General features: G+C 34.3%; 2 protein-coding genes across 6 annotated transcripts; both read right to left on the bottom strand.

Annotated features, from left to right (window-relative positions):
* Positions 1–114: 114 nt before the first annotated feature.
* On the bottom strand, positions 115–11,701 carry LOC110036997. Of its 4 annotated transcripts, none has more exons than XM_020741562.1 (8): positions 11,531–11,701; positions 7,267–7,372; positions 6,952–7,154; positions 3,485–3,768; positions 2,495–3,146; positions 1,844–2,043; positions 1,522–1,766; positions 115–1,049 (listed from the first exon to the last, which is right to left on the bottom strand). In XM_020741562.1, exons 3-8 carry the CDS (start codon positions 7,003–7,005, stop codon positions 226–228), a joined length of 2,259 nt encoding a protein of 752 aa, XP_020597221.1. In that variant the 5' UTR covers positions 7,006–7,154; positions 7,267–7,372; positions 11,531–11,701; the 3' UTR covers positions 115–225. The 4 variants fall into 4 exon arrangements, with proteins under 4 accessions (XP_020597221.1, XP_020597229.1, XP_020597235.1 ...); XM_020741570.1 differs by lacking the exon at positions 11,531–11,701 and adding an exon at positions 7,653–7,869; XM_020741576.1 differs by lacking the exon at positions 7,267–7,372.
* A 3,367-nt stretch (positions 11,702–15,068) lies between these two features.
* LOC110017865 (AUGMIN subunit 8-like) lies at positions 15,069–27,277 on the bottom strand. 2 transcript variants are annotated; one of them, XM_020715007.1, is made up of 7 exons: positions 26,823–27,277; positions 19,976–21,166; positions 19,054–19,173; positions 17,554–17,670; positions 17,116–17,205; positions 16,115–16,222; positions 15,069–15,297 (listed from the first exon to the last, which is right to left on the bottom strand). In XM_020715007.1, exons 2-7 carry the CDS (start codon positions 21,083–21,085, stop codon positions 15,220–15,222), a joined length of 1,623 nt encoding a protein of 540 aa, XP_020570666.1. In that variant the 5' UTR covers positions 21,086–21,166; positions 26,823–27,277; the 3' UTR covers positions 15,069–15,219. The 2 variants fall into 2 exon arrangements, with proteins under 2 accessions (XP_020570666.1, XP_020570667.1); XM_020715008.1 differs by lacking the exon at positions 26,823–27,277 and adding an exon at positions 26,662–26,805.
* Between the last annotated feature and the right edge of the window lie 444 nt (positions 27,278–27,721).

Genomic DNA, 27,721 nt, shown 5'->3' with positions numbered 1-27,721 from the left:
ATAATCAAAATAAGGATTTTAGGATTCTTCAAAAGATGCCGTAATGTTAATATCTAAATAATTCAAACACAACGTACAAGAAAAGCAGAGGTACAACAGAAGCAAAAGAGAATACCAAGCTAGCAAATAACTTACTACTAGAAATGATGATGATCAATTATGAGGAATTTACAGAAAGGAAAGGCAAAAATGAATACAATTTATCGTCTGATAAAACGTATCAAACTAGCTACATGTAACTTGGTGATTCAATAGTGTTTTTATCCTTTTTCGTTTTCGATTCTTTTTCTTAGAAACAACCTTTCCTTTTACACTGTTCTTGGAAATAGAAGGAAGAGCAAGTGTACCTTCTGCAGGCCTACCAACAAATGTTCTTCCTTTTTTACCAACCCACTTTAATGGCAAGCTTTTACTCACCGCAGCAATATTACTCGAACTCGTGAGTTCCACAAGCCTTCGAACCTTCTCCTCCAATAGCGTAACCCAAGCAAGAGATTGGTCCAGTTCGATCGAATCATCCACGGGTTTTCTCCAAATATCAACAAGAAGTTTCCGAAATGATTCATACGATAATGACGGAGGATAATCCTCTTTACTTTCGCAAAGCATATTGACCTTTATCACGTGCTTGCAAAGATTCCCTCGCATAGACCACGAACAATCACAAAATGCGAATTCTGAGCTTGGATTCCACACGATGTGTGTGAGATTACGATCCGTCTGGCTGGAGACCTTCGCAAAGAGGTGATCTTTATCATCGAAGGTGACAGAATCATCGGCAATCTGCAATGCCCTCTGCCATGATGTTGCAGATATGTACTCGTCTTTTACAACAGGAAAAGATCCACTTTCGTCGGCATATAGATCGAGCCAGTAACTGGAATGAATCTCCATCGTAAGCTTGTGTACTAACCAATCCAAACGTTCGAGAGCGTCTAGTTGTGTATCCTCATATACTTTGACCTTTAGTTTAACATGATAACTCTCAATGGCTCCAGATGATTCCTGGCTGGCCAGTGGAACAGTCTTCATGGTTGTAAGCCACATCTCTAGTAAGAAAAGTAATAGATTAGTTCTGCGCAGATGAAGGAGATGGCTTAATTTTTACCCTATAAAGAAAATGCGGTGCATAGAAAGGTGTCCAATAATTATGAATATGTCATTAAAATTGTTTGATTACTTTATTATATTTCAGCTGTCCAATACAAAAGAATTGTGTGCTACGTAATTGAGTTTCCCATAATTTTTTTCTTTATGAAGACGGCGCCATCATATGTTTGTATCTCAGAAATTAGGCACATATTTTCACAATCAATAGTGCAACCTACAGAAACAGCAACAGAACAGCCATTACTTAAGTGAACCTATCTGAAACTCTTCCATATTTTCGTGCGCCAAACTTTTTTTATTTACTGCTTTTTTCACTCCGAGTTAATGCAAGTTTCACCCATCACCCAACATTCCATATAGATGAAGAAGACAGAAAATACAAATAAAACTGATGAGGGAATGGATTGCTACCAATCTTTGGCACCCAACATGATTTGAAATACTTGATAAATGCAGTTTGATCAACAAAATCTTGTAGTAATTCTTCAAGGGCAATCATATAGTCCACACCATTCCATATGCTGTAAAAAATTTTCCCCAAAGATTTGAAAATCTCCCGTTGGACTTCTATGTTACTGCATTTGTTAACAACATTCCTAAGCCAAGAACGACGAACACGCCACAAGGAGAAGAGCATCGGACAGCTAAATATATCCCTAGAAACAGCCAACCTGGTTAAGACGCGCACTGCAGTATGAGAAAAACAGATACAAATAGAAGCACAAAAACTTGCCTGATTGGTTCGAACTCGAAGGCTGGGTCATCGAGTATAAAACCAATGATCTTCCAAGTTGAATCTACTGTATAAATTCTGTCTACAAGCGCTTTCATCCATCTAGAAACATCCTGCTTTGTTATAGTTCGAGTAATGACCCATGCGACAGGAAGAGCATGCTGTCTTGAGTCGAATGCAAGGAGTGTATACAACGGATACTGAAAATATATACAGAAGCAGAAACAATTAGTAAGTCTGTCAAATAAAAAAAAAGAGTAAAGGGCCAAAATAGACCCCCTGGCTGATTACATGGAGTCATTTTGATCCAGAGTCTATAAAAATGTTGAATAAGTTCCCAGACCCTTTAAATTAGAGATAAAATAACCCTCTGTGGAGATAGATTGAGCTCATAATAAAAAAAATCTAGGGACTAAATTGACACTTTGTAGATTCTAGGATTAGAATAATCCCATACAAAATGTTAGGTGACAATTTTGACATGCAAGGACTAATTTGAGCTGATATTAAAAAAAATTAGGGACTAAATTGACACTTTATTGACTCTAGGACTAGAATCACCCCCAAAAAATGTCAAGGGACTATTTTGACGCTTTTCTCTATAAAAATTTTAACAGTTAACATGTATGAAAAACTTGAGCAAGAAAATACCTTGAGTTTGTGAATGCCAAATGAGGAATCACATGCAAGAAGGCTATGATGGCCGAACCGAATCATTTGCTGCAATTGCCATTCCGTTTGAATTCCTAAAATAAAAGGTTCTGTATCTGAAGAATCCTGATAAAAGAACACGGACTTCTTGTTCCTTTCAACCCACAGTCGAATGCTAGCCTGATCATCCAGGTCTAATTCATGAGTGGATCTTTTCGCAATCATCCCCAACTTTTGAACATATTGTGATGCAAAATTGTTGACTCTTGCATCCGAACCACAATACCTCCGGATTCCTTCCAGGTGCGTTTTAAGAACATTCTCCTCAGGGATACCGAGATAAATTAAAGACATTGTCTGCTGTTGGATTTCACTACCGATGTAAGGAATTCTTTTGGCTTTTGGGCCAATTGCATCTCTATCGAGGGGTCCATGACAGATGAACCCAGACTTATTAACATGCCGCCTCTCGTGATAAATTATGAGTGCAAGTGAAGGCCGAGCATATAGACGTTTGATTGCAAAACGACATGTGCAACCACGCATCGATTGTGGTCGGGCAGCACGGTTTCTCGTATTGAGCCGGTACTTTCGGCTAGGTAATATGGTTCCTCCCTCTCCGTAATTCTCCGGGCCAAAAGAACACCAATAACTACAAGGAAAATTATTAATAAGCCTTACATAAAAAGAAAGTCTAACATGCATACAACTCTATTCTTATTTATTTACATATCTAGCATCTAAGCTTCATTTTTTTTACATATATGCTACATTACCTATGCATAAAAAGGGCTATTTCACTTTTCAAAAGTTAAAATAGTAAAATTTTTTATGTTATATGAAAGTTTTGGGTGGTATAAATGTAAAAATTGAACTTTAGCTGTTGGATATGTAAATACGTAAAAATTGGGGGAATACAAGTACATGCCCGAAAAGAAAAACAAAAAAAAATAGCACACATATAATATGAAACTAAAAGAAGTAACTCACAGCCTATGTTGCAGATATTCATCACTTTTGTAGTCTTTGAGCTCGTTCCACTCTCTTTTTCTACTTCTTGAGATGTGAAACCTTGTGGGACACTCTGCGTTGGAACTCTCCCCGCTTATAAAGGCCTCTACTCGATCATAGGGTACAAGAGCTGCATCAACAACATGATGCTCCGAGGTCCCAAGTTTGGTCCAAGTCAGGTCAGCTGCAGAGAACTCTTCATCTGGTGGATCTTGAACAGGGATATCATCTATTGAATCCTTAACCTCCATCTGATACTCTATCTGTCCAATAGGAAAACATGAAAAGGATTAAACAATTGGGAAATTTGCATACATACCACACAATTCTTAAGTATTTACATATCTAACACCCAAAGTTCCATATTTACACATATAACACTTTGGTGTTATAAACCTATGCATGAAATCATATATTTCAAATTTAAAGAGATAGTGACATAGGTATTTTTGATGTGATGGATTTGAGTGGTATGCATGTAAATATTAATGTTTAGGTCTTAGATATGTAATTAAATAAGAATTGTGTGGTATGTCGGTGAATGCCCCGAACCAATTAACTATCACTTAAAACTGTGTATGACAGGCCATGTGAATCATAATGAGATTTTTGGGGGAAAAAAATAAAAGCATCTTTGCATCCACACACTGAATACACAAGGTTTATGGATGTAAAATCTTATAATGGCAGCATAACCTATGTTTAATCAACCATAATTCAACAAAACAACCAAAATGTCACTATTTGTAGCCCTTCCTACAAATAGAAAACTTGTGTATTAGTGCCCAGGAAATAATTTTCCGGCAAAAAAATAATGAATAGAAAAGATTCGGCTTTCAAAATCGGCCTTCAGGTGAAAATTAAGGGGCCGTTTGGGATCACTTTTGTATTTTGATTAAAATATTATTGTTTTTAAAAACACTCAAAACACGAAAAAAAAATTTAAGTGTTAATTTTTTTTAGAAACAAAAAATAAAAATATATAAAAAATGCATTAAGCAAACATGTTTTTAAAAACAAAAGAAAAAATAAAACAAAAATAAAAAACAAAATTTATCCCAACAAGCCCTAAGAAATGAGCATCCATTTTTTTTACGTTGGTTTATAGTTATCCAATTTCCATCCATTTTATGTTCTATTTCCAGGAACTAATACCTATTGTTAGCCTTGCTCCATTTATTCGGAGTCAGTTTTTTAAATCCTAATTCTCCATCATTCCTTTTTAGTGCTAATTGATATTTAGAATTCTTTTGCATAAATCGTTTTAACACAAATTCTATCCATGTTACTTTTACTATTCTTTTACTTGCTAAGACTTTTCACATTGATATTTTTTCATATTACTGAATCCTCTACTCCCCATCGTAAATGTTTAAATCACCATCTATTTTCACTACCTTATCTTCATTGATTGCCACTCCTATGATGCCTTTCCTGTAAATTTCTCTCAACTATCACTCCTAGTTATGCCTCTCACCATCTTAACATTCTCATTTCCACTCAACTTGTTCATAAAGAGTTCTTTATTGCTAGCGCTTACATCTACTAAAATACAACCATTTTAATTGCAATTTTATAAAGGTTGCTTTTTAAGTCTCCACTACATTCTCTTACCACATAGTCTACTTTAACTATCAAGTATTAATTTCAAATTATATCATCGTCTATATTATCTTTTCTCTGTAGAATTGATCGATGGTGCATAAACTCATAAACATGTTGGGTCATCAAAATATATAATCAAAATTACAAATTTCACTTATTATAAATACATATTATTATTTTTTGTAAAACAGTTTCTTAGTTTGAAAGGTAATTTGATAAGACAATCATTTTTTTTGTATTTTTCCGAAACAAGCTCAATCTTTGCACCACTAGACTAAGGGCCTGTTTGGGGCAGCTTATAAGTGCGGCGACGTTTTTTAAAATGACATCTAACCGTTTGGTTTGTGCTTTTTTTAAAACGTTGTCTGTTGCGTTTGAGTTTTTTATACTAAACGTGGGTCGAGGGTCGACCCCCGCGGTCGACCCACGGGCCGCGTTTCAGGATAAGCTGTTTATCCTGAAACGCACAAGCTGCCCCAAACAGACACTAAGTCTCTGATCTCATGAGCAATTCTTTTAATGAACTAACTTTCCACTAATACCAAAAGAGGTCTCACGAATTAATAAATTCATTTGTACATGGCTTACACTATGATGCCTTGTTTTAAAAAAAAAAATTTAAGCACCACTAAAACACAAAACAAAAAGATACAAACTTAAATTTGATTCTTAATATAATCTACTAAGATAAACTACTCTTACTCATTCTATAAATAGTAGTGCTAGTCAAAGTTTTTCAGCATAACTTCAGTATAATTTTTTCTTAATGCACACCAAATAAGTCTCATGATATGCAATCGCACACCTTCTCAAAACCAATAAAAGAGGCACGCAAATCATTTCACTGCTGAAATCATACAATATGATCATAATTACCAATTTCACACCCACTAAATTACATATTATTTCTTAGGCAGTAGGTAATTTGATAAATCAAAAAAAAAAAAAAATTTTCTTTAAAAAATATACTAAATCATTACACTAGTGTATTAAGGCCCTGCCGAGCATTTCCTTCATTGCCCTAACTTAGGCCAACATAGATCTCATCAATTAGAACAGTTATTGTAAATCGCATACACTATAATTAGTCGTTTTAAAGTTTACAATCACCTCCTTAATGAATACAACAGGATACAAAGTTAATGTAATATATTATGTCAAGATAAAATACTCTTTAATAGTCAGCATAACTACTGTTAGTCAGTAACATAATACACATCACAAATAATTTTAACATAAAATTGATAAAATTTTTCTTTAACATGCACTAAGTTAATTCTTGTGTTACTTGGTCATACGCATTCTCAAAATCAATAAAACCGCATTTAAACCATTTATTAGCTCTCTGTGTAATAAGTGAATTTTAAATAATAATAGTAATAATAAATAATGTTAGGATAGAACCAGGGTAATCTTATTGATGCATAGAGAAAAGAATTAATAAATAATCCAAGCTAATAACTCAAAATAAATAAAAATTAATAATGACTAAAACTAGTCATTAATAAATATTTTAATACTACTCCTCTAGTTGAAGCATAGATGTTAGTATGTTCAACTTGGATTTGAAATCGTGGAACGGTGGCTGAGAAAGGTTCTTTATGAGAATATATGTCAGTTGGCCACTAGATGACACAAACGGAACACAAATTTTTCTGGACTCGAGCTTTTCTTTAATGAAGTGTTGGTAAATCTCAACATGCTGGACTCGAACTTTTCTTTAATGAAGTGTTGGTAAATCTCAACATGCTTAGTGTGATCATATTGTATTGATTTATGAGCAATACTAATGACTTCTTTGTTATCACAGAACAATTGTCGAGGTGCGGAAACTGTCATACGTAGTTCCTGGAGATGATGCGTAACCAGGGAGCTTCATAAATTTCTAGGGACATGGACCGGAATTTGACTTCCGCACTGCTCTGAGCAACTGCAGACAGCTTCTTGCCTTTCCACGTGATCAGTTTTCCCCGCACAAATGAGCAGTACCCCAAAGTAGATCGTCGATCATGGATGGACCCAGCCCAATCCACGTCCGTGTAAACTGCAATAGAATAAGAGGTATGATGAGAAAAAAATAAAGTTGAGTCCGGTGCCTTTTTAAATAGTGAAGAATCTGACGAGCAACTAGTAAATGTTGCTCATAAGGATCATACAAGAATTGACTGATATCCCAACTGTGTGGAAAATGTCGAAGCATGTACGGACAAAGTAGATGAGTTTCTCCACAAGGTGTTGGTAGTGAGTTCTTGTTTACAAAGACTGCATTAAGAACATTAAGAAGTTTTTCATCAGGATCAATCAAGACAACCACTAGTTTGAGGAGAAAATTATTCTCTGTCAAAAGATCAATCATATATTTTCGCTGAGACAGACAAATATCCTAAGATGACCGAACAATTTCCATGCCTAAAAAGTACCAAAGAAATCCCAAGTAATGTATTTCAAAGAAAGCAACAAGGATACCTTTCAGAGGTTCCAATTTTGATAGATCATTAATTGTGAGAATAATATCATCAATATAGGCAATAAGGATAACTACCTGGTTGCTGGAAAAATGCCGGGAGAAGAGAGTGTGGTCTGATTGAGCCTGAGTGAATCCATGGCCAATCACCACCTTTATGAACTTCCCGAACCATGCCTGTGGTGATTGCTTCAACATATTTTTCCCTAGAAATCAGCGGACTCAAAGCCCGGAGGATGACCCATGTATACCTCCTTTGTCAGATTGTCACTCAGGAGCACATTCTTGACATCAAACCGGAATAAAGGCCAATACAGTTTCACTGAAAAGAATAAAAGGACTCAAATGGTGTTTAATTTAGCAACTAGAGCAAATTACTCCTCATATTCAATTCCGTAAGTCCATGAGTTCCTTGATGGTAGGTTGCGTGGGCCGAATATCCACAATAGTAGGGTAAGGAACAGTGCCCAAGGGCTCTAGCTCCCCTTCATTGGAGGCTGAGTTAGGAAAGTATAGAACACATTAAAAAAAGAGACATCAACACTCACATATATCTTATTTGTGGTGTGAACAAGGCACTAATACCTCTTTTGATGGCAAAGTATCCTAGAAAAACATATTTTATGGACCTAGGATCAAGTTTACTCTGAGTTTGGGTTGTGTTCCGAACAAAAGTTGTGTGCCAAAAAAATTTGGAATCTAAACTGAAGAATCGATTATTAGAAAAGCGCGATCTTAAGACGGCTAAAGGGGTACAAAAGTTGTGAATTGTTTAGGGAACACTATCGATGAGATAGGCGATGGTAAAGATGACATCATTTTGGAAATGTTTTGTAACATTAAGAGTGAAACATGATGGAGCGAGTGACATCGAGGAGATATCAATTTTTTCTCTCGGCTACCTCATTTTGTTGAAGAGTGTCGGTACAAGAGCTAAGATGAAGGATACCCTTACTTATCAAGAAGTCTCTTAATATAGAGTTAAAAAAACCTCAATCATTGTCAGTTCAAAGGACTTGAATGGGAGTTTTGATATTGGTCAAAATGAAGGTGTGGGAGTTTTTTAAAATTGATAGCAGCTTCCGATTTATCTTTTAAAATATAGACTCATATCATCTGAGTGTAGTCATCAATTAAAGTAAAAAACCATCTTTTATTGGTGTACCTAGGAGTAAGAGAGGATCCCCATAAGTCACGGCGGTTAATCGAGAAAAGAGCAAAAAGTATGTACTTGTGGGGTGGATAATGAACACGATCTTTAGCTATCTAACAAGTTTCACATTTGAAATTAGAAGTATTTTTGTTAGTAAACATAAACTGATATAATTGTTTTAGATACTCAAAACTATGATGATCTAAATAACAGTGTAACCATATACTAGAATATTAAGTGGACTGCAACAACTGGGTGGAGTGTCCTCATTCTCTGTCCTTTTCTCTTGGAAGAGTAGAGTCTGCCAACTCGCTTTCCAAAATTCCTAAATACACATACCTATTTTATTATGAAGTCTAATAAAATTGGATAAATATTTTTTAGTAGGCTAGATGAATATAAAGGAGCTGGAAACACCAAAATGACTAATAGAAACGCCAAATGGACAAAAAAAATCATTCTCAATGATAAAAAAGATTTAAAAGTCAAAGCAAATTAAAAGATATATTTATAGAATTTAAGTATTTTGATACTTATTCAATATTATATATCAAAATATTTTCTACTCTTCAATAATGGATGCTCCTGAAGGTGCCCTTTCTTATTAGAAGTTAATTAGGGTATAAGAAAAACAATAAGTAGTGCAGATAGCAAAGATATCACCAACTTTGATTGTTTTATGATAAGGAATTGCAATGGCGCTTTGTTAATTCCAAAGCGAATGTTGTCTTAGCCACCTAGAAAATAGCAGCAAAATATATATTAATAAAAAATATTCTATATTAATAATTATGGCATTCAGATATCTAGTCTAGCTAATAACTGTTAACCTGATTGTTTAAAAAAATATTTTCTTATAACCTTTAAAATAAAAAGAGGTATTTTTGTTAGAAACAAAATAAGCATTCTAATGTCATAGCTGATTTTAATTTATTAGAAAAATTAATTTAAATTGTAAATGAACAATAACTCGTGTGTTACATTTATTTGCAGCTATGTTAATATGTGACTATGGCTTGCGTGGTTCGCAACTTATTCACCTCCCGACTCCTGCCCTGCAGCCTACGGACGTCATCACAACTCGTCATTATAGCCTACGTGGTGCACAGCTCATGCAGCTACCAATTATGACCCTCATGGCCTACAAACATCATCATCACAGCTCACTACTACAGTCTACGTGATCGATTACGGCCCACATGGTTCACAGCTCATACAACACTTAACTCTGGCCCCAACATTTTACGAACATCATCCTTGCTCACCACTATAACCTACGTGACCAACTACGACCCACATAGTCCACAGCTTATGCGGCTCTCGGCTCGGCCCCTTCGACCTATGGACATCATCCCAGTTTGCCACTACAACTTATGTGACCAACTACAACTTATGCGGTTCACAACTCGTGTAGCTCTCAACTTTGGCCCCCACGACCTACAGACGTCATCACAACTCACCACTACGGCCTACGTAACCAACTACTTTCACAACTCGTGCAGCTCTCGACTCTAGCCCCCTGCAGCCTGCAGACGTCATCACAAGTCTCCACTACGGCCTACGTAACCAACTGTGTCCTATATGGTCCACAGTTCATGCAGCTACTGACTCCTGCCTCTGCAGCCTTCAGACATCACATAGTTCACCATGCTAGCCTACGTAACCAATTACGGTCTATGTGGTTTACGGCTCATGCAACTCCCGACTGGTCGTTGCAGCGAACGGTCGTCGTCTCAACTCATTATTACGGCCTATTTAACCAACTACGATCTATGTGATCTACAGCTCGTGCAACTCCTGAATCTGGCCCCCTACGACCTACATATGTAATGTAACTCATTACTATGACTTATGTGACCAACTACGATCTATGTGATCTACAACTCGTGCAGCTCCTAACTCCGACCTCCTGCAAATTACTGACGTCATCGCAACTCACCTTTACGGCCTACGTGACCAACTACGATCTGCATGGCTCAAATCTTCTGCAGCTTCCTACTACAATTTCTGTAGCCAACTGACGCTCTTGAAGCAAACATCTGCAACTCACACAGCAAATTGCTACAAGGCTTCCACTACGTCTTATATGACAAGCTGGCGTTGCAACCGTCTACAATATTTACGACATTGACGCTCTTGAAGTAAACATCTGCAACTCACACAGTAAATTGCTACAAGGCTTCCACTACGTCTTATATGATAAGCTGGCGTTGCAACCGTCTACAATATTTACGACAGACTATAACTTCCATAGTAATCGACTACGGCTCTTACAATTTGCTACACGAAGAACCATATTCATTGCAGCTAAATCGCGGCTATTATCAATGAACTATTATTGTATATTTACTATGATCAACTTTGTAACTCTATCATCACTAATCCTGGAGAAATGTGTACACGTTTACTCACCATTCAAAGTGAATCATTTTAACTTGGCTAGACCTCATAATTTTTTCCCTTTAGGAGGGCTTTTCACATAAAATTTGAGGTGTCTCGTCTGACATACATCTATTTAATATGTAGGGTTTCCGTTTAACAATAAAAAACTAAATAATCACTCTGCTATCACTGACCTTTCTGCAAACTTCACAATGAAATATCAATTAACTACATTATTCGAACATCATTAAGTTTAAAATTTATCTTCAAAATATCAATTATCATTAATTAAACAAAATTTAAATTATCAAATTTCATGGAACTTTATGAACCGTTCTACCGCAGTCTGCGCCTCTACCTAGGATTAACTAAATCCTGTAGCTCTACGAAATTAAGGGATTTAGACGAAAAGAAAGAATACCTTTCTACCGTTCGATGCATTCGCCAGCAGCTACTTCTTCGCCTGTATTTCTTCTATGGTTTCAGCTTGTAGAGGAAAGGATAGAGAGAATAAGATTTTGACCGCCGCAATCCCGTCAATACCTCCCGTCCGCCATGCTTTCATCGAGGGTTTCCGCTTGGAGAAGAAGCGTCGATTATTGAGGGTGGTGAAGTAATTTTATAAATTTTATTTCCGAATTAATTTAGAAATTAGTAATAATTAATTAAAAATGTATTAATTTAACTAAATAAATACTACTTATAAATCAAGATAGGTGAAGAATATATATTATATTTAATTATGTTAATATTAAAGCTTTTGAGTGCCTGCCTAAACTTTTCAAATATTTTTCATATAAATTAAAATTATTTTTCCATAATATTGCAGAATATAAAACTCCCTAAACTTGTTGCAACATTTTGACCAAATAAATAAATGAATATAAACAATAATATTTTTTTAGAAATACTAATATGCGCAATTCAAATAAGCGACATCACGATGACCAATTAAACTCTCAATCACCATATTACGAGTATGTGTATAATGTACTTGAATATCTAACACCTAAACTGCAATTTTTACATTAAAATCACATTACTTGTTGATACATGTCAGATTATTTGTGATGGTAGAGTAACGAATTATTATCTTAGCGCCGTACGAAAATCCAACACCCGCTCATATAGAAATAGATAACTAATAGAAATATCAGAAGTTATTATGTGAAAAACTCAAAAATGTAAAAATTGTGCGGGCTTACCCACTTGAAAAATGATTACATTTACAATCCCTTGTCTCGTAGGAAAGGAGATGTTTCACGTCTACACACAGAATAACCTACACAAATGTGTGGCAGTCTAATTGGCGGAAAGAGGTGTCGCCTGAAGTTGATCGTAAGTGGCGACAATAGTGGTGACGGCAGCGACGACGGTCGAAGACGACGACAACTAGAGTTGGTCAATTCCACGGTGTTGGATGTTGGGCAGTAGCTCCCTCTTCTGTGGGTTTTGGTTTTCTACTTGCCCAGGGTCTAGTTCCCATCTCATGAGTAAGATAAAACTATTTATAAAGTACAACCTGCAAATAAAAGAAGGAATTCAAACCATTTTTTATCAGATGACTCAAAGAGTTCACCATGATCTGACGGTGTTTGATGGACATATGAGTGTCTTAATGATGCCAGAATTAATCGATATTGAGCTAGTTTCATCTTGTCAAGATGCTCAATTTAACTATAAGATTGTCAGACTCAGAGTTCATTTAACGTTCTAATTATGGTTAGAAAACTTTTGAAAGTGGTTTAATGGCTTGATCTGATCTTGATTTGACTCTTATTGGATGGATTTTGGTAACATTTGGTCTGCTTTGTCAAACCGATCAATTTGATTGTTGATTGCAACATTGCTGAAATCAAAACTGAATGGCTTTTAATCAAAGTTTGAACTTATAATGCTCAAATATTTACCTCAAGAACCATGTCACATCTCTAGATTCATGCAGGATGACAAAAATTTGTTGTTGGCGAGAAAGATTATCTTCATTTTTTTTAAATGTTGAACTTGTTGGCATGATATGAAAAAAAAAACAAAATTTAGGTGTTGGATATGTAAATACATAAGAATTAAGTGGTATTTATGTAAAATGCCCAATAAATAAACCTTCAGTTCTGCATAAAATAAGCAGAGAGGAAAAAAACTGATAGAATATAATTCATATAGAAAATTTCATAATATAATAAAATTCTTTTATAATTCAGGGGCAACTACATGCCAACCATACAAAACTTCTTATTTACAAATTAACCATCCTCTTTATTCCATTTTTCCAACTTCTCACCCAAATACCAAAATTCGCCGTAAAATCCCAACCCATATTTTTCATTTTAATCAAACTTTTGATAATTTGATCACGACACGCGTAAATATATCAATTTGATAGTTCAAGTTGAATTTGTAAATATCAATATCAAATCAATACATATTTTATTTCACACCCAAAATTCAAATATTACATCATTAGGACCATTAATAAGATTATTTGTGATTTGTATAACTTGAGAAAGGTAGAAGAGTTATTTTTTGTTCTTTTAGATTAATATAGTGTATTGGGTGCTATAAAAATAATAATAATGTTTGATTGTCAAAATATTTAATACAAAGTTTTTACAATTATATATGTAAATTTCTTATAATAAAAATAATATGAAAATTTATATACATACCACTTTACTTCTATTGTATTTACATATTCGCCAGCCTAGGGCTGTCAAAATGGCTCGTTGTTCTCAAATAGCTCGCGTTAGGCTAGTTAAAAAACTCGTGTTCGGCGCGTTCGCTAAGTTAACAAGTCGAACAAGAACAACACGAACAAATATTTGTTCATTCATTTTTGACTCTTTCGCTAAGTTAACAAGTCGAACACGAACAAATATTTGTTCATTCATTTTTGACTCGTTTTGGCTCGAAATACTACAAAACAATTACATATATATCTTTGATGAATAATATCTTAAAAAAAATTAATTGACCACAATGCTACAAAGAATTATAATCAATTAAAAGTATTAATTTAAAAGTATTAATGAAAAAAAAAACATAATAAAATTTATTAAACTAGATTTAAATGAAATTTTAAATCTTGACTCAATCTTTAACATCTTATGACTATTTGATTAGAGTTGTCAAAATGACACTTTATTCGTGAACAACTCGTGTTTGGATCACTAAGCAAATAACACACTGTCTGAGCTCAAAATATAAACGAGCCGTCGTGTCGTGTTCGGCTTGTTTGCACTCCTACGCCAGCCAAACTTTAATTTTTACATTCATACCGCCTAGCCCACACATAAAAAATTGCATCACTTTTTAAAATTTTAAATAGTGCTACATTTCTTATGATGAGACAAATTTGGATATATATGTAAAAAGTAAACTTTACCTATTTGCTATTCAAGTATATAAGAATTTGTTTGTATGCATGTAAATACCTAATAGTAATAGCAAAGTGGGAGACCAACACAAAAACAAATTTATATCAACTAAGCTACCATTGCATATATACCAAGAGATTAGCTGCAGAGGGGGGGAAAAACGAAAATTTTACAAAAGAATTAATGAAATTACAAAAAAAGCCATTATCACGTTTTAACTACCAGGCAAAATTAGAGAGAAGAAAGTTCAGGATTTTCTCATCTGATTTTGTCTGCCATTCTTCTCATCCCAATCGGTGTCGTTAGTGTGGCTGGTGACTTGTTAAATTCAATTTTGAGTCAGAGCTGGCGCAATTTAACTCGAAATTGAAGTGAGCTGACTTGAGTTATTTGGATCCGTTTCAGCTCAAAATAAAAAAATGGCTAGCTCAAATTGAGTTATTGGGACCTGTTCTAGCACGAAATCAGCTCAAAATTGGCTCGGAGCTCATTATTCAATTTTACTTAGCACTATATATATAATTTTTTTTGTAAATAAAAATTACTACGAGCCAATCTAGAGAGTTTTATTTTTTTTGAAAATAAAAATTACTACGAGCCAATCTAGAGAGTTTTCGCGAAATTGGCTAAATCCAAAATTTTAGCTCATAGCCCAGCTCATTTTTTTTTCGATCCGATCCCGGTCGTGCTAAAATTCAAATCAACTTTCAGGAGATTAACGATCTTCGAGCTAAATTCACAGCCCTAATCCCAACGCATGCATTTCCTGTCTAAGTTGTTGTAGGATATGTGCTCTGAGGCTGCATTCTTCTACCTGATTCATCAGATCATATGAGAATATACATTAAAAAAGGGGAAATCATGTAAAGTAACATCGAAATCTGATCTATTTACAAAATTAATATCTAACTACCTCCATTTATAATACTATCTCAATAAATTTCGAAGAGCATAAAAAAAATCAAGCACATTTTTTGCTTTTACTAAATTTTCAAAGAGCTAGCCATAATACATGCAAGCATGTGAGCATATTAATACATTTTTGGGGGGAATTTAGATACACACCACTAAATCCTTAATGTATTTACATATTTAACACTTAAATTTTACTTTTTTACATTTATGCCGCCCACGTCTTTCACATCACAATAATAATAATAATAATAAAACTATTATTATAACTTTTAAAAGCGAAATACGTAGCTAAGATGACGCGCGCGCCGTGTGTGTGTGCGCGCGTGTGCGTGTGCCCGTGTGTAAAAATTAATAAATACATAAGAAATGAGTGTAAATCTTCCTACAATTTAGTTTTGTTGTGCTCATTAATTTTGGTTGATTCATAAATAATAACAGTCAGAGCCCAGTTTTGTATAAATGCCTAATTTGAGTATTGCAATTGTAATTGTCCAAAAAACAAGGATATTTAGTATAAATGTAAAACAAAACAGAATTTAGATGTTTGATGTGTAAATACATAGAAATTGGGGGGGTATGAATATAAATAAAACGAAAATATTTGATCTTATAGCAACATATTGATAAATTTTACCCCCAATTTAACCCATATTGTGTGATGAATATTTTGTTCAGGTAAATATTTTTATCAAAAGAATAAACAAAAAAAAAACTACCTGCATTCCAACTGTTGCTGCTAATAAAACTCTACATTCATCAAGCATTGCCTTCTCTTCTGCTGCTAAGGCAGAAAGCTGACAAAGAAGGCGTTTTGTCCCTTCAACCTGCCATTAAAGAACACTACTGATCAAAGTTAATCTAAAATGAATATTATAAATATTTTATTAATTGAAAGTAGGGCATAAAGCTAGTTAGGAATATAGGTAGCATGAGGTCCATTATATATAAGGCAAAAGGCCTTTTTTTTTTTTTTTTCTTTTCGGCAAGTTAAGGGCTGGAAATATAGAGTTATTTGGGATTCTTCAATTTGTTTCCAACTTTAAGCTATGTAGGGGTGTCAAAAAATGGCCCAACACACGCACGCAAAGATATTTTATTTTATTTTTTAAATGGCTAGAGGCTATTATACGAGCCTCTAGCCATTCCTAATGTGCCTAATAGTTCGAGTACCACCGCCTTAAGGCCAACTCTGTCAGAGAGATTTCGAACCCTCGACTTGAGGGGTCTTACCTCGAGGATGCCAACTAACAGGTCAAAATTCGAGTAACACCTCCTTAAGGCCAACTGTGTCAGAAGGGATTCAAACCCTCGACCTGAGGGGTCTTACACCGAGGACGCTAACCAACAGGTCGAGGTACGCACCCAAATATATATATATATATATATATATCCAACTATACATATGTTGCTTTCAAATCTCCAAGTTAGTCCTCACCTTGACAAGCTCCACTCAAGGGATGGATTGAGAACAAAAACAAAAATAAGAATGAAGAAGCCTTTAAAGGATGAGACCTAAAAAGCTGAAAAGAGAATATTCAAGAATTTAAGCCATTTCTGAATTTAAAACATGAAGATATAACTGCTTTGAGTTTTATCTCAAGGGATCAGGTAGTAATGAATGATTTTGTATTTGCAAACTAAGGATTATTTTGTAAATACATAGGCATAAGCGGTATGTATGTAAATCTTCCTATAAGTTTAACGGGCAAGATCTTACCCTGGATCGCAAACTACAAACAGAAGAACCCATTGCTTGCATAATATCAATGGATGAGCTAATAGCATTTCTTACTGCTCGTATATCAACCTGTAATAGCAAGGGCATAAAAAATCATAATATTAAATATACATACCTCCAAATTCCTATGCATTTACATGCCTAACACTCAAAACCTTAGTTTTTACACTTGTACCACCCAAACCTTTCATATCACATGAAAATATCACTGTTTTAATTTTCAAAAAGTGAAAAACATAATTTCCATGCATATATAAGGTGGCATATATGCAAAAATTGAAGTTTTTGCATGTGATATGAAAATGCATTAAAATTGAGTGGTATGTCTGTAAAACTTCAAATATAAAAGAATGAAAAGAAAATATTAAATATACAAAGTATATTGCACAAACTACAAGTTATTCCATAATGGTATACCCTTGCACCACCGATAACTGGTAGACGAAGCATGTTTACTCGAAGAGCTTCAATTGTCCCATATAAAGAGGTAGAATATTCTCCTTCCAGTACAATCCAATCCTCGAGATAAGGTGCCTGAATAATCAAGGAGTTCGATGCAAAAAAACAGTTAAAAATTTAAAATTGCATCAGGCATGAACTTATTCGATGCTTTCTTGACAAAACTAAAAATTCAGGTTTTTTATTTAGGAGATAATAGCTATTTGATGGCAGTCTATTGACAAATTTTAAAAGGCTTGAAGTATCTACTCATATACCATTATCATATTGTCAAGTTAATATGCCATTTTATTATGGAAGATTTGCATACTAAATTACCACTCAATTCCTATGGATTTACTATCCAACACCTAAACTTTAATCATATACTCTTATATTTTATATATATATATATATATATATATATATATATATGCATGAAAATTCGTATTTTCTATTTTAAAAGTCTAGAAAGGGGTCTCTTTTATGTGATATGAAACATGGGTGTTATAAATGTTAAAAAAAGTAAATTTTAGGTGTTAGATATGTAAATACACTGGAATTGAGTGGTATGTATGGAAAATGCACCTTTTATTATATTTTTTCAAGGTTTATGCTATTCTGTAATTCTGTTCCTAGTTATCTTTAATTTCAAGTATTAGTGATTAATGAGTTTTTTATAATTTAAGATCAGTTTCATTTTTCCTATTTTTTTTCTTAGGATAATTTTATCATTCGAAATAAGAACTACTATCAGAAATATAAAGAAACTCGGATCATTCAATGAAGAAATAGCATTTTCTCATACCACAAACTCATAACCCTATTTGGTTATTATAATATTTATAAATTTTTATATTTTATATTTTTAAAAATAGATCAATCTAATTGGTTTTTAAAAACATTCAAAACACATAAAAGATGCTTTGAATGTTTTTAAACATAAGTATCTCAATCAAATATGTTTTAAAAAATAAAAATAAAAAATGAAAAACAAAATGATCCCAAATGGCCCCTAAAGTTGGAGAAATATTTAAGTACGGAGAACGCATGCAGCTCTACGTGTGTAATCCCTTCCCAATAACCTTTGTGAAGGTTATTGGGGGGTTATTGCAGAGTTGTTTCGACATTATTTGGACTCAATACCCTCCGCGGTTACACTTTCACATTTTGTGATTACACTTTCACATTTTCTCTGGTGTTAGGGTATTAACTCCAAGTAACGCCGACATAAGTTCGCAATAACCCCCCGATAACCTTCACAAAGATTATTGAGGGATTATTGGGAGGAGATTACGCACGGAGAGCTGTGTGCGTCCTCCGTACGTAAATATTTCTCCTAAAGTTGTGTGTGGGAAACTTACGCTATATCTGTTAATGTTAATTTTTTCTTTTATTTGTTATAAATCATGACTCAAGAGAATGACGCGAAGCGAGGCGCATACTTTTAAAGCTACAACAATAAAAATAAAGCCATACCTGCTCCTTGAGAAATGCTTCCAACTTTATTTTTCGCTCAAGGCTTTCAACATTGATCATTTCCATGGTTACAGAATCTCTTAGCTCAGAGGTAACATTCCACAAATTGTTAAACATGTTCTGTTTTCCATAATCAAGCATTAGAAGATCATTTCATCTATCCGGATAGCAAGAGATAAATCATAAAAACTAGGGGCTTTTACATACATAGCACGCAATTATGTATTTAAATGTCTCACACCTAAACTTTCATATTTGTACACATAGCACTCAAATCTTTAACATCACATAAAAAAAATAGTGCAATTAACACCTAAATGTCAAATACACCATTTAATGCATAGTTTTAAAGCACCAAAATGATATATATGTAAATATGAACGTTTAGGTGTGAGATATATAAATACATAAGCAGTGTGTGCTACTACGTAAGTAAATTTCCCTAGAAGGCATTACACAGAAGTCAAGAAAAATACATACTGGACAAGCTTCAAAAAAATAAAGCGCATACAAAGCTATGCTTATTTGCAAGCAGCAAGCTAAACACATATTTTTAAGAGCTTTGGGCTGTTTGACCTTTTTTTTTTTTTGAAAATATGTTTGCTTTTACATGTTTTTATTCTTTGTTTTTAAAAATAAATCAACTTATTTTTCAAATATTCAAAATAACTTATAGGTATTTTGAACATTAATAAGAATAACTATAATAATCAAACTTGTTTTAATTCAACTTGAAACATAAACAAAACAAAAATAATAAGTAATAAATAATAAATAATAAACAAAAACAAAAAGTTATCCCAAACAGCCCCTTAGCACTCACTATAACAATTTTTCATCCTGAAAAAAAAAAGTTAGCAGCTATCAACCAGAATGTCAAAAGTAATGCAACAATTTTTTATTTTTTTTTTTATCAATTTACCTCTGCTGCTATCTTCTGGGATGCTAAGGCAACTTCCGCCTGAGAATTAACAAAGCGCCATTGCACTTCCCTATTATGTAGCAATCGAAGTTGATGAATGTCTTCAATATCTGCACCCTTTATTCCTTTTCTTTTATCTAAAGTATGCCTAAGAATCAAAGATGATGGTGTTGAAGCATTATTAGATGAAGCAGTGTGGCGCATGGCAGCCGTAGGTAAGGATGAAGTCCTAGTAGGGTTTGTGGAAGGAAGAGCATCTTCTTCTTCTTCCACATGAGGCGAAGTCAGATTTACAACTTTATTCAATGATTTATGGAGGCCTTTACCAATTCTATCACTTACTTGAATTCTCCTAGCAGGCGAAAGTCCACGTGATTGAAGCATTAACAAAGCAGCTTTTTCAATTCTATCAATCAAGTTCATGCTCCTAGAGAATGCCATTGTAGACACCTTTCCTCCATTCATAGCCGGCCATCTATATTGATCAACTACCCTTGAATTTTCTGATTGTTCCGACGTGTTCCTCCTTGTAAGCGGGCTTCTCTTCCTCTCGGATACTACTTTGGTTGTATTCTTCAATGTTTGATCCAAGGAAGTGCTACTTACAGGTTTATCCTTCTTGCTAACACGAACAAAAGACTCATTATGGAAGGAAGAAGATAAACTCCTCATAGCTGGCCATAACCCATCCGTTGCCAGTCCGCCAAATGCTCTTCTCGGAGGATTTGGTTTATCTACAATACCATAAAGCACAGAGGATGGCGGTGTGGAAGGCAATGAATCAGGCGGTGAAGACGAAGCAGGTCTTCGTAATGGAGATGAGGGGGCTGAAGAGGATTTTAGCAAAGTTTTATTGGGCCTCCTCCGCTCTGTTGATTGAGCACGCATATCATTCGATTTGTCTATCATGGCGGATTTCCTCACAAAAGATGGGGAAGAGGAACAACTCATAGTTGATTGTGTAGTTCCGGAGTTGTATTTTGAAGTTGGCCCGGACTTGAATTTTGATGCATCAGTATTTTGTTTCTCTATCGTGATTGTATCTGCCTTAAGAACATCTAATTTCTGCTTTGTTGCAGCTTTTGGAGGTTTATCATTGAACAAATCCATGAACAAAACCCTTTAAAGTATAAAATATTAATGGCTCGTTCATTTAACTATCATGCTGTTGCAGATGAAATCAAGTACCACCTGATATTTGCAGAACAAGCAAAATCAAGATAATCAAAGAAGAAAAAGAAAACATAAGTAAGAAAAAAGATGAATTAAATTTAATCCTCCAAATTAAGAAGTGGAACCAATATGTGATGCAATTTCAGGATAAGAGGGGATCAATTTTTGGAGAAATTATGGCAATTGTAGGGGTTGATTAGTATTTAACACAAAGATTAACATCCATAAGAGAAAACCCTCATTGTCTCCAACTCTCCATTAAATTTCCTTGAAGGACGAGAATTAAATTAAAACAACAATGTTAAAGATGATAATTTCCATCTTTGTATGCTTCATTAACGATCTAAACCTGTAAAGATTAATCAAAACAAAATAATATTTCAAATTCATCTCTTTATAAATCTGAATCATAAAAACTCTTCTATAAGAGTAAAGTCTCAATTTATAAAGGGCGAGGGGCGAGAACCAGTCTAGGAAAAAAAATACTATTCTTTTTTGTATGCATCATTAACACAATTGATCTAGATTTAGCAAAATGTAACATCCATCATACCAAATAATTTGCAGGCATTAATTTGCACAGAATTTATTAACTCTCAATTTATAGGATTTACTAAATCCTACTTCAATTAAACCTTATTCATAGCCAAACAAACTCTAAACGTTAAATATGTAAATCCCGAATACCACCATATAAATACCCTGTATAGAAAATAATATATCATTACAGCTTAAGCATTATCATTATTATTATTATTGCACTTTTAATTAGCTTAAGTTATATCTTGACATGAGTATCTAATATTTGCTTTATCCTATATTTATATTTTATTTTCATATATAGTTTTCATTACCGATTGATATGTTTTTAATACTAGAGCTTTTGATCATCACAAATAAATCAGGAGCAAAATTTTTAAAATATATTTGAACTTTAGTAATTTTTAACAAAAATATCATTATAATTATAGGAAAGATTGGTCTACAAAAGATATCTTAGCATTAGATGGGGGGCATGATTTGCATTTATATTTTTAAATTAAAGAACTGTAAATCTTTTAAGGCCCCTAGGATCAATTTTGTTTCAAATTTTTATTTTTTTTACATAAATTTTTTATTATTTTATTATTCTTTTTATTTTTTTACGTTAGTTTTTAAAAAATACCAATATAAGTCTGAAGGCCTTCGTTTGAGTAGAACTAAAACTGAGTGCATGGAATATAATTTTAATAGTAGTAGCTCTAGTGACAGAAATGTGACTATGGGTGATCAAATTATTAAAAGATGTGAATGCTTTAGATATCTCGGGTCTATTGATTAAAGTGATGGTGATATTGATGGGGATGTTATTAGTAGAATTCAAGTTGGTTGGTTGAAGTGGAGAAATGCTTCGGGTCTATTGTGTGATAGAAAAGAACCGTTTAGAAAATTTTATAAGATTGTGGTGTTGTGGTGAGACCTGTAATGCTATTTGGCACTGCATGCTGGCCTTTGAAAGAGAAGCATAAAACTAAGTTAAGTCTTATCGAGATGAGAATAATTAGGTGGATGAATGGCTTTACACTTAAAGACAAAATGCGAAAGGAATATATCCGTGATAGGGTTGGTGTAGCTCCAGTGACAGACAAAATTAGAGATTCGTCTTAGATTGTTTGGTCATATTAAATGTCGACCACCTGATGATCTAATTAGAAGAGTAAATGTTTTATATTCAACTTATGTTAAGAAAGACAGAAGTAGACCTATGATGACTTGGGCATGTATAAAAAAATTATCTTAATTTAGTAGAATTAAATGAAAATATGATACTAAATAGGATGCAATAGAGAAAAAGGATTCATGTAGCCGACCCCACCTAGTGGGATAAAGGTTTTTTGTTGTATAGTTTTTAAGAAATACATTTATTTTGTTTGTTATCAACTAGTTTTTTTTTTTTCAAAATAGGTTAAATAGTTTTAATAACACTCAATATAACTTAAGGTATTTAAAAATTTTAATATACAACTAGTACCAATGATTACTCTAACTGCCACCCACCAAACAAAGCATTACAAAATAAAATAATATATTTTTAAGACGTCAAATGTTATTTAATTCATATCAAAACATACAACAACATCAAGTCTTTATCTCACTAAGTGGGGTTGGCTACATGAATCCTTTTCTCCATTGTGCCCTACTGAGTATCATATTTTCATTTAATTCTAATAAATTACAATCATTTTTTATATAACATGCTCAAGTTTTTTTATGTCTACCTCTAACTTAACATAAGTCAAATCTAAAACATTACTCTCCTAACCAGATCATCAAATGGTTGACGTTCAATGTGACCAAAACATCTAAGACGACTCTCTTTAATCTTGTTTGCAACTAGAGCTGCACCAACCCTTTCAAGGATACATTAATTTCACATTTTGTCTCTAAAGGTCAAGCCACTCATCCACCTAAGTATTCTCATCTCAAAAACATTTAACTTAGTTTTATGTTTCACTTTTATAGACCAACATTCTGCATCATAAAACATTGCAGGTCTCACCACCATCTTATCAATGAGAAAAAAATTAAAATTAGAAGAATAAAAAAACATAGAAGTAATATCCCAAATGGCCCCTTAGTTTAAGTGGAAATTCATTATTTTTTATATTTGATAATGTCACCAAAAACTCCAATTGATCGGCACCAATGTCAATATAATTTGGGAGTCAAATTTAAGATCATTTGAGTTCTAAAAATAGTCACATTAAACGTCTTGAAAAACAAATATTACAATATTAAAAGTAATCAAATCCAACTCCAAATGAGTATAAATTAAACATCTAAAATATAATTAAAATTTTCGAGATATTAATTGAAGAAACAAATGGTATTTAAATCATACAAACTTATAATGAAATCGAACTACCCAAAAAAAGAAATACAACGAATTCAAGATCACTCAATTTTAAAATTATTATGTCATTTAAATGCTAATAGATTATTTTATAATCAAATGAAACGTCATGAATTATGTGATAAAGTGTTTTGAAATTTTGACTATATTTACTATGATCTTATTCTAAAAAATTATAAATAAACTCTCAATTTACACATACAGGGGACTTAAACTTGAATTTTAAGAGAGCTTGAAGATCTCAAAAACTTTAAAAAACCTATTTGATTGCCTTCATCTGGACAAAATCCCGTAATTGTAGTAATCATATAGTTGTCGTCGGACCATTGTAACCTAACCTCTTTCACACGATCATTATCATCTAACCATCATCATCCAAATTATTATCAGCTAACCACTATCATCCAATTACTATTGTCAAACAATCATTATATAACTATAATCATCTTATCATCATCATCTGACTATCGCTGTTAAGTTAAATCATCATATCCTGATTGACATCATTCAATTGTCGTCATCCAATCAATATCACCTGAACTTCTTTGTCTAACAGTTATCTCCCAACTATTGTCATTTGACACTTATCACTCAACTATTGTCATGTCATCTTCAATTTACACTACCATCACAACCACCATAAAATAAACTAATGGTGAGTGAATTAGCTTTTAATCACAACTTCTAAACTTAAAGAGAATGGTAGAGCTTTGTAATCTAAATCAATATAATAAATTATTTTACCTACGCTAGACCTCATAATTCTCCTCTTTTTTTTCATTTTTTACCAAAAAACTTCAGTTTCTTCTATATTATTTTCATTTTTTAGTTTATGCGTGGATAATTCATATAAAGCTAAGATGTAAATCATCAATTTTATTGCCATAAATTTTCTAACATACAATAATTATGATTTGATAAAAGAATAAATATTATGCTTATTTTCTTAGCAAAATTGTTGCCAGTTCATGAGAAAAATGAAAATTATTTGAGAATTTATTTTGTTAACATGTTTAAATTTATTAAGCATTTTTTTAATATAATGATATTATAGTTAAATTTATTATGTGCAGGAAATCCGTGATGATATAATACATTATTAACATTTTACTTATATATCAAATGTAAGATTCAGCATGCACATAGGTAAAAATAATAAAGAGAACACTAATGTATATTATAGGTTACAAATATACATTAACACTAATAGCGTGATGAGCAATGGGTTTGCATAGATTAAATGATTCCACTAATGTATATATCCCCCCACCAACCCCCACACTAAGGATAAACAAACCTCACATGACTTTGCATAGATTAAATGATTCCACTAATGTATATTATAGGTTACAAATACGATCTTTTCTTGTGCTTAGGGAAAGCGTTAATATATTTTAACAGGCATGGATTATTCAAAATTGGTTCCATGATGAAGCTAAAGGAGCATGGAGACATTACTCATGTTAAAAAGATCATTTCTTATATGTTTGATTGTTTTTCTTTGAGAAGAGGAGTTAAGAAACCACCAAGTTCGATATAATATTAGTGTGAATGGTGACTCGATCTTAACAACAAACGCAACCATTAACACTAATAGCGTGATGAGCAATGGGTTTGGCAAGTATTAACATTATTATTGACAGTGTGCATCAACAATACAAGACCTTAAATAACGACATACATTGACGACGTGCATCAATCTCATGAACAATTGCGCGCGTCAACATTATTGGCAATGATTTATTACAAGAATGGGGAGTTGACATTGATATTGATGACATGCAATGACATTCAACAAAGTTAGTGGGCCTTCATGATTGCAAGACAATAGGTAGGAGATGGTGCTCAAGAGCCCACAATCAGGTAATGGCAGTTAAACAACTATAGTAGAGCAATGGTTTTTGGAAAAATGTCAATGAACGATAAAAGGTTAGGCAACCACGGATGAAAGGCTGTTTTAGGGCAATGAAGATCAAGAGATCGGGCATTGTAGTTGGGCATTGATGAACAACATTAAGCGATTGTAATCAGGAGGCAATGATTAAGAATAATAGTTGGGCAATGGAGGTAAGAATAACATAATCGGGCATCAACAATGATTTGATGGCATTGGTTGAACAGTGAAGGCCAAATAATGGCTATGAACTAATGATGATTGCAATTTAACAACATTAATCCAATGGGCATAGACGGCCGACGGTGATTTGACGGTAGTATGTAGGAGGCCAAACGAGCTAGCTACAAAGTTTTTCCCATTTCACAACTCCTCAGGACTTTGCAATGTAAACTAGCTATAAAGTTTTTCTCACTTTACAAAACCTAAACATCCCAATTTCTCCAAAGAAAGTTGGGGAAACTAAAGCAAGGGGCGATAGGAACTTTAACCCGCCAGGATTTTGTCCTAAGGCTCACAACAAGAAATCACTCGGCTCCGTAGAGAGATATGACCACCACATGATTACTATCATGGGCTAGATCTAGGAATCAACGACCCATCACAAAGGTGCCTTGGCCATGCCGACTAACGTCGGTCGGCACACTTAGCCCGCGTGGGCGACCGAACTCACACGCGTAGGCTAGACTCACCGTAGGGTTGGCTAGGGAGTTTTAAGATTCTCACCACCGCGAAGGATGAGGACGTCCTCACCGCTTGCCCCAAGGAGTCGGTGTCCGGTCCATAAGCCGATGAATCTCGCAACGGACCACGCAAATGAGTGAGAGCGGAAGAGACAGCAAGCGACTACCCAAAATAAATATCACAGCAAACAAAGATGCACACACCTTTCGAAGGATTGGAAGCCGGAGGAGGTGTTGTTTTCCGGCAGCTCGGGCTACCAACCGCGAAGGAGAAGAGGCAAAAGGCTCACGGGCAGCAAGAAGAGAGGCGGGCGGGGGGCCTGCCGAACAGAGAGATGAGGCTGTCCGGAGTGAGGGACCCCCTGAAGCGTCCCCGGAGGGGGCTAGGGAGAGACGGCGTGTGAGGCTAAGGCCTCTAGGGCATCACGAAAATGGCGAGAAGGCGCCGCGAAGCAGGATGCCGTAGGCGGGGTTGCCGACGGGAGCAAGAGCCTGAGGGAGCCAGCAAGGGCTTCGGTCGGTCGGGTGAGCTCCGTGAGAGGAAGGGCTGCAGGCGTCGGGGGGACGAGGAGTCGTTCGCCGCAAGTAGCGAACGCGCGGGGGCTAGGGCCGGCGGTTTCGCTAAATGGGGCTAGGCTCGCGCGATCGGGAGAGGGAAGGGGGGTGCATGAGTTTTAAAAGTGATTTATTATTATTATTATTTGAATATTTAAAATTCTGATTTATGGTGTTGTAAGCTCCTGCACGAAATCATTATAAAATGGATATACTTCTTATATAAAATTGGCATTCCAGATGTATTCGCACAGTACGTTTTGTCATCCAAGATTATCTGAAAAATTTTGTGACTAGCTAATTTCTGAAAGTTTCTCACATTGCATGACAAATCAAATCTACCTGTAGTATCAAAGCCGTCCGACAGACAAATATGCCGACTAGGCTTCAGCTGAGTGACGACCTAAGTTTAGCAAAACAATGTCAACAACGTGTTCCTCAACACGCGTCGAAATGTATCACATGGATGCTTGCACTATGAGAATCAACACATACATCAAACAAAATTTTATAGAACTCGAGCAGACATCTTACACTGAAGACATTAA

This window comes from Phalaenopsis equestris, unplaced genomic scaffold (genome assembly GCF_001263595.1).
Source record: "Phalaenopsis equestris unplaced genomic scaffold, ASM126359v1 Scaffold000002, whole genome shotgun sequence".
NCBI lineage: Eukaryota > Viridiplantae > Streptophyta > Magnoliopsida > Asparagales > Orchidaceae > Phalaenopsis > Phalaenopsis equestris.
The sequence above is the reverse complement of the archived record's forward strand: the minus strand, read 5'-3'. Positions and strand labels throughout refer to the sequence as shown.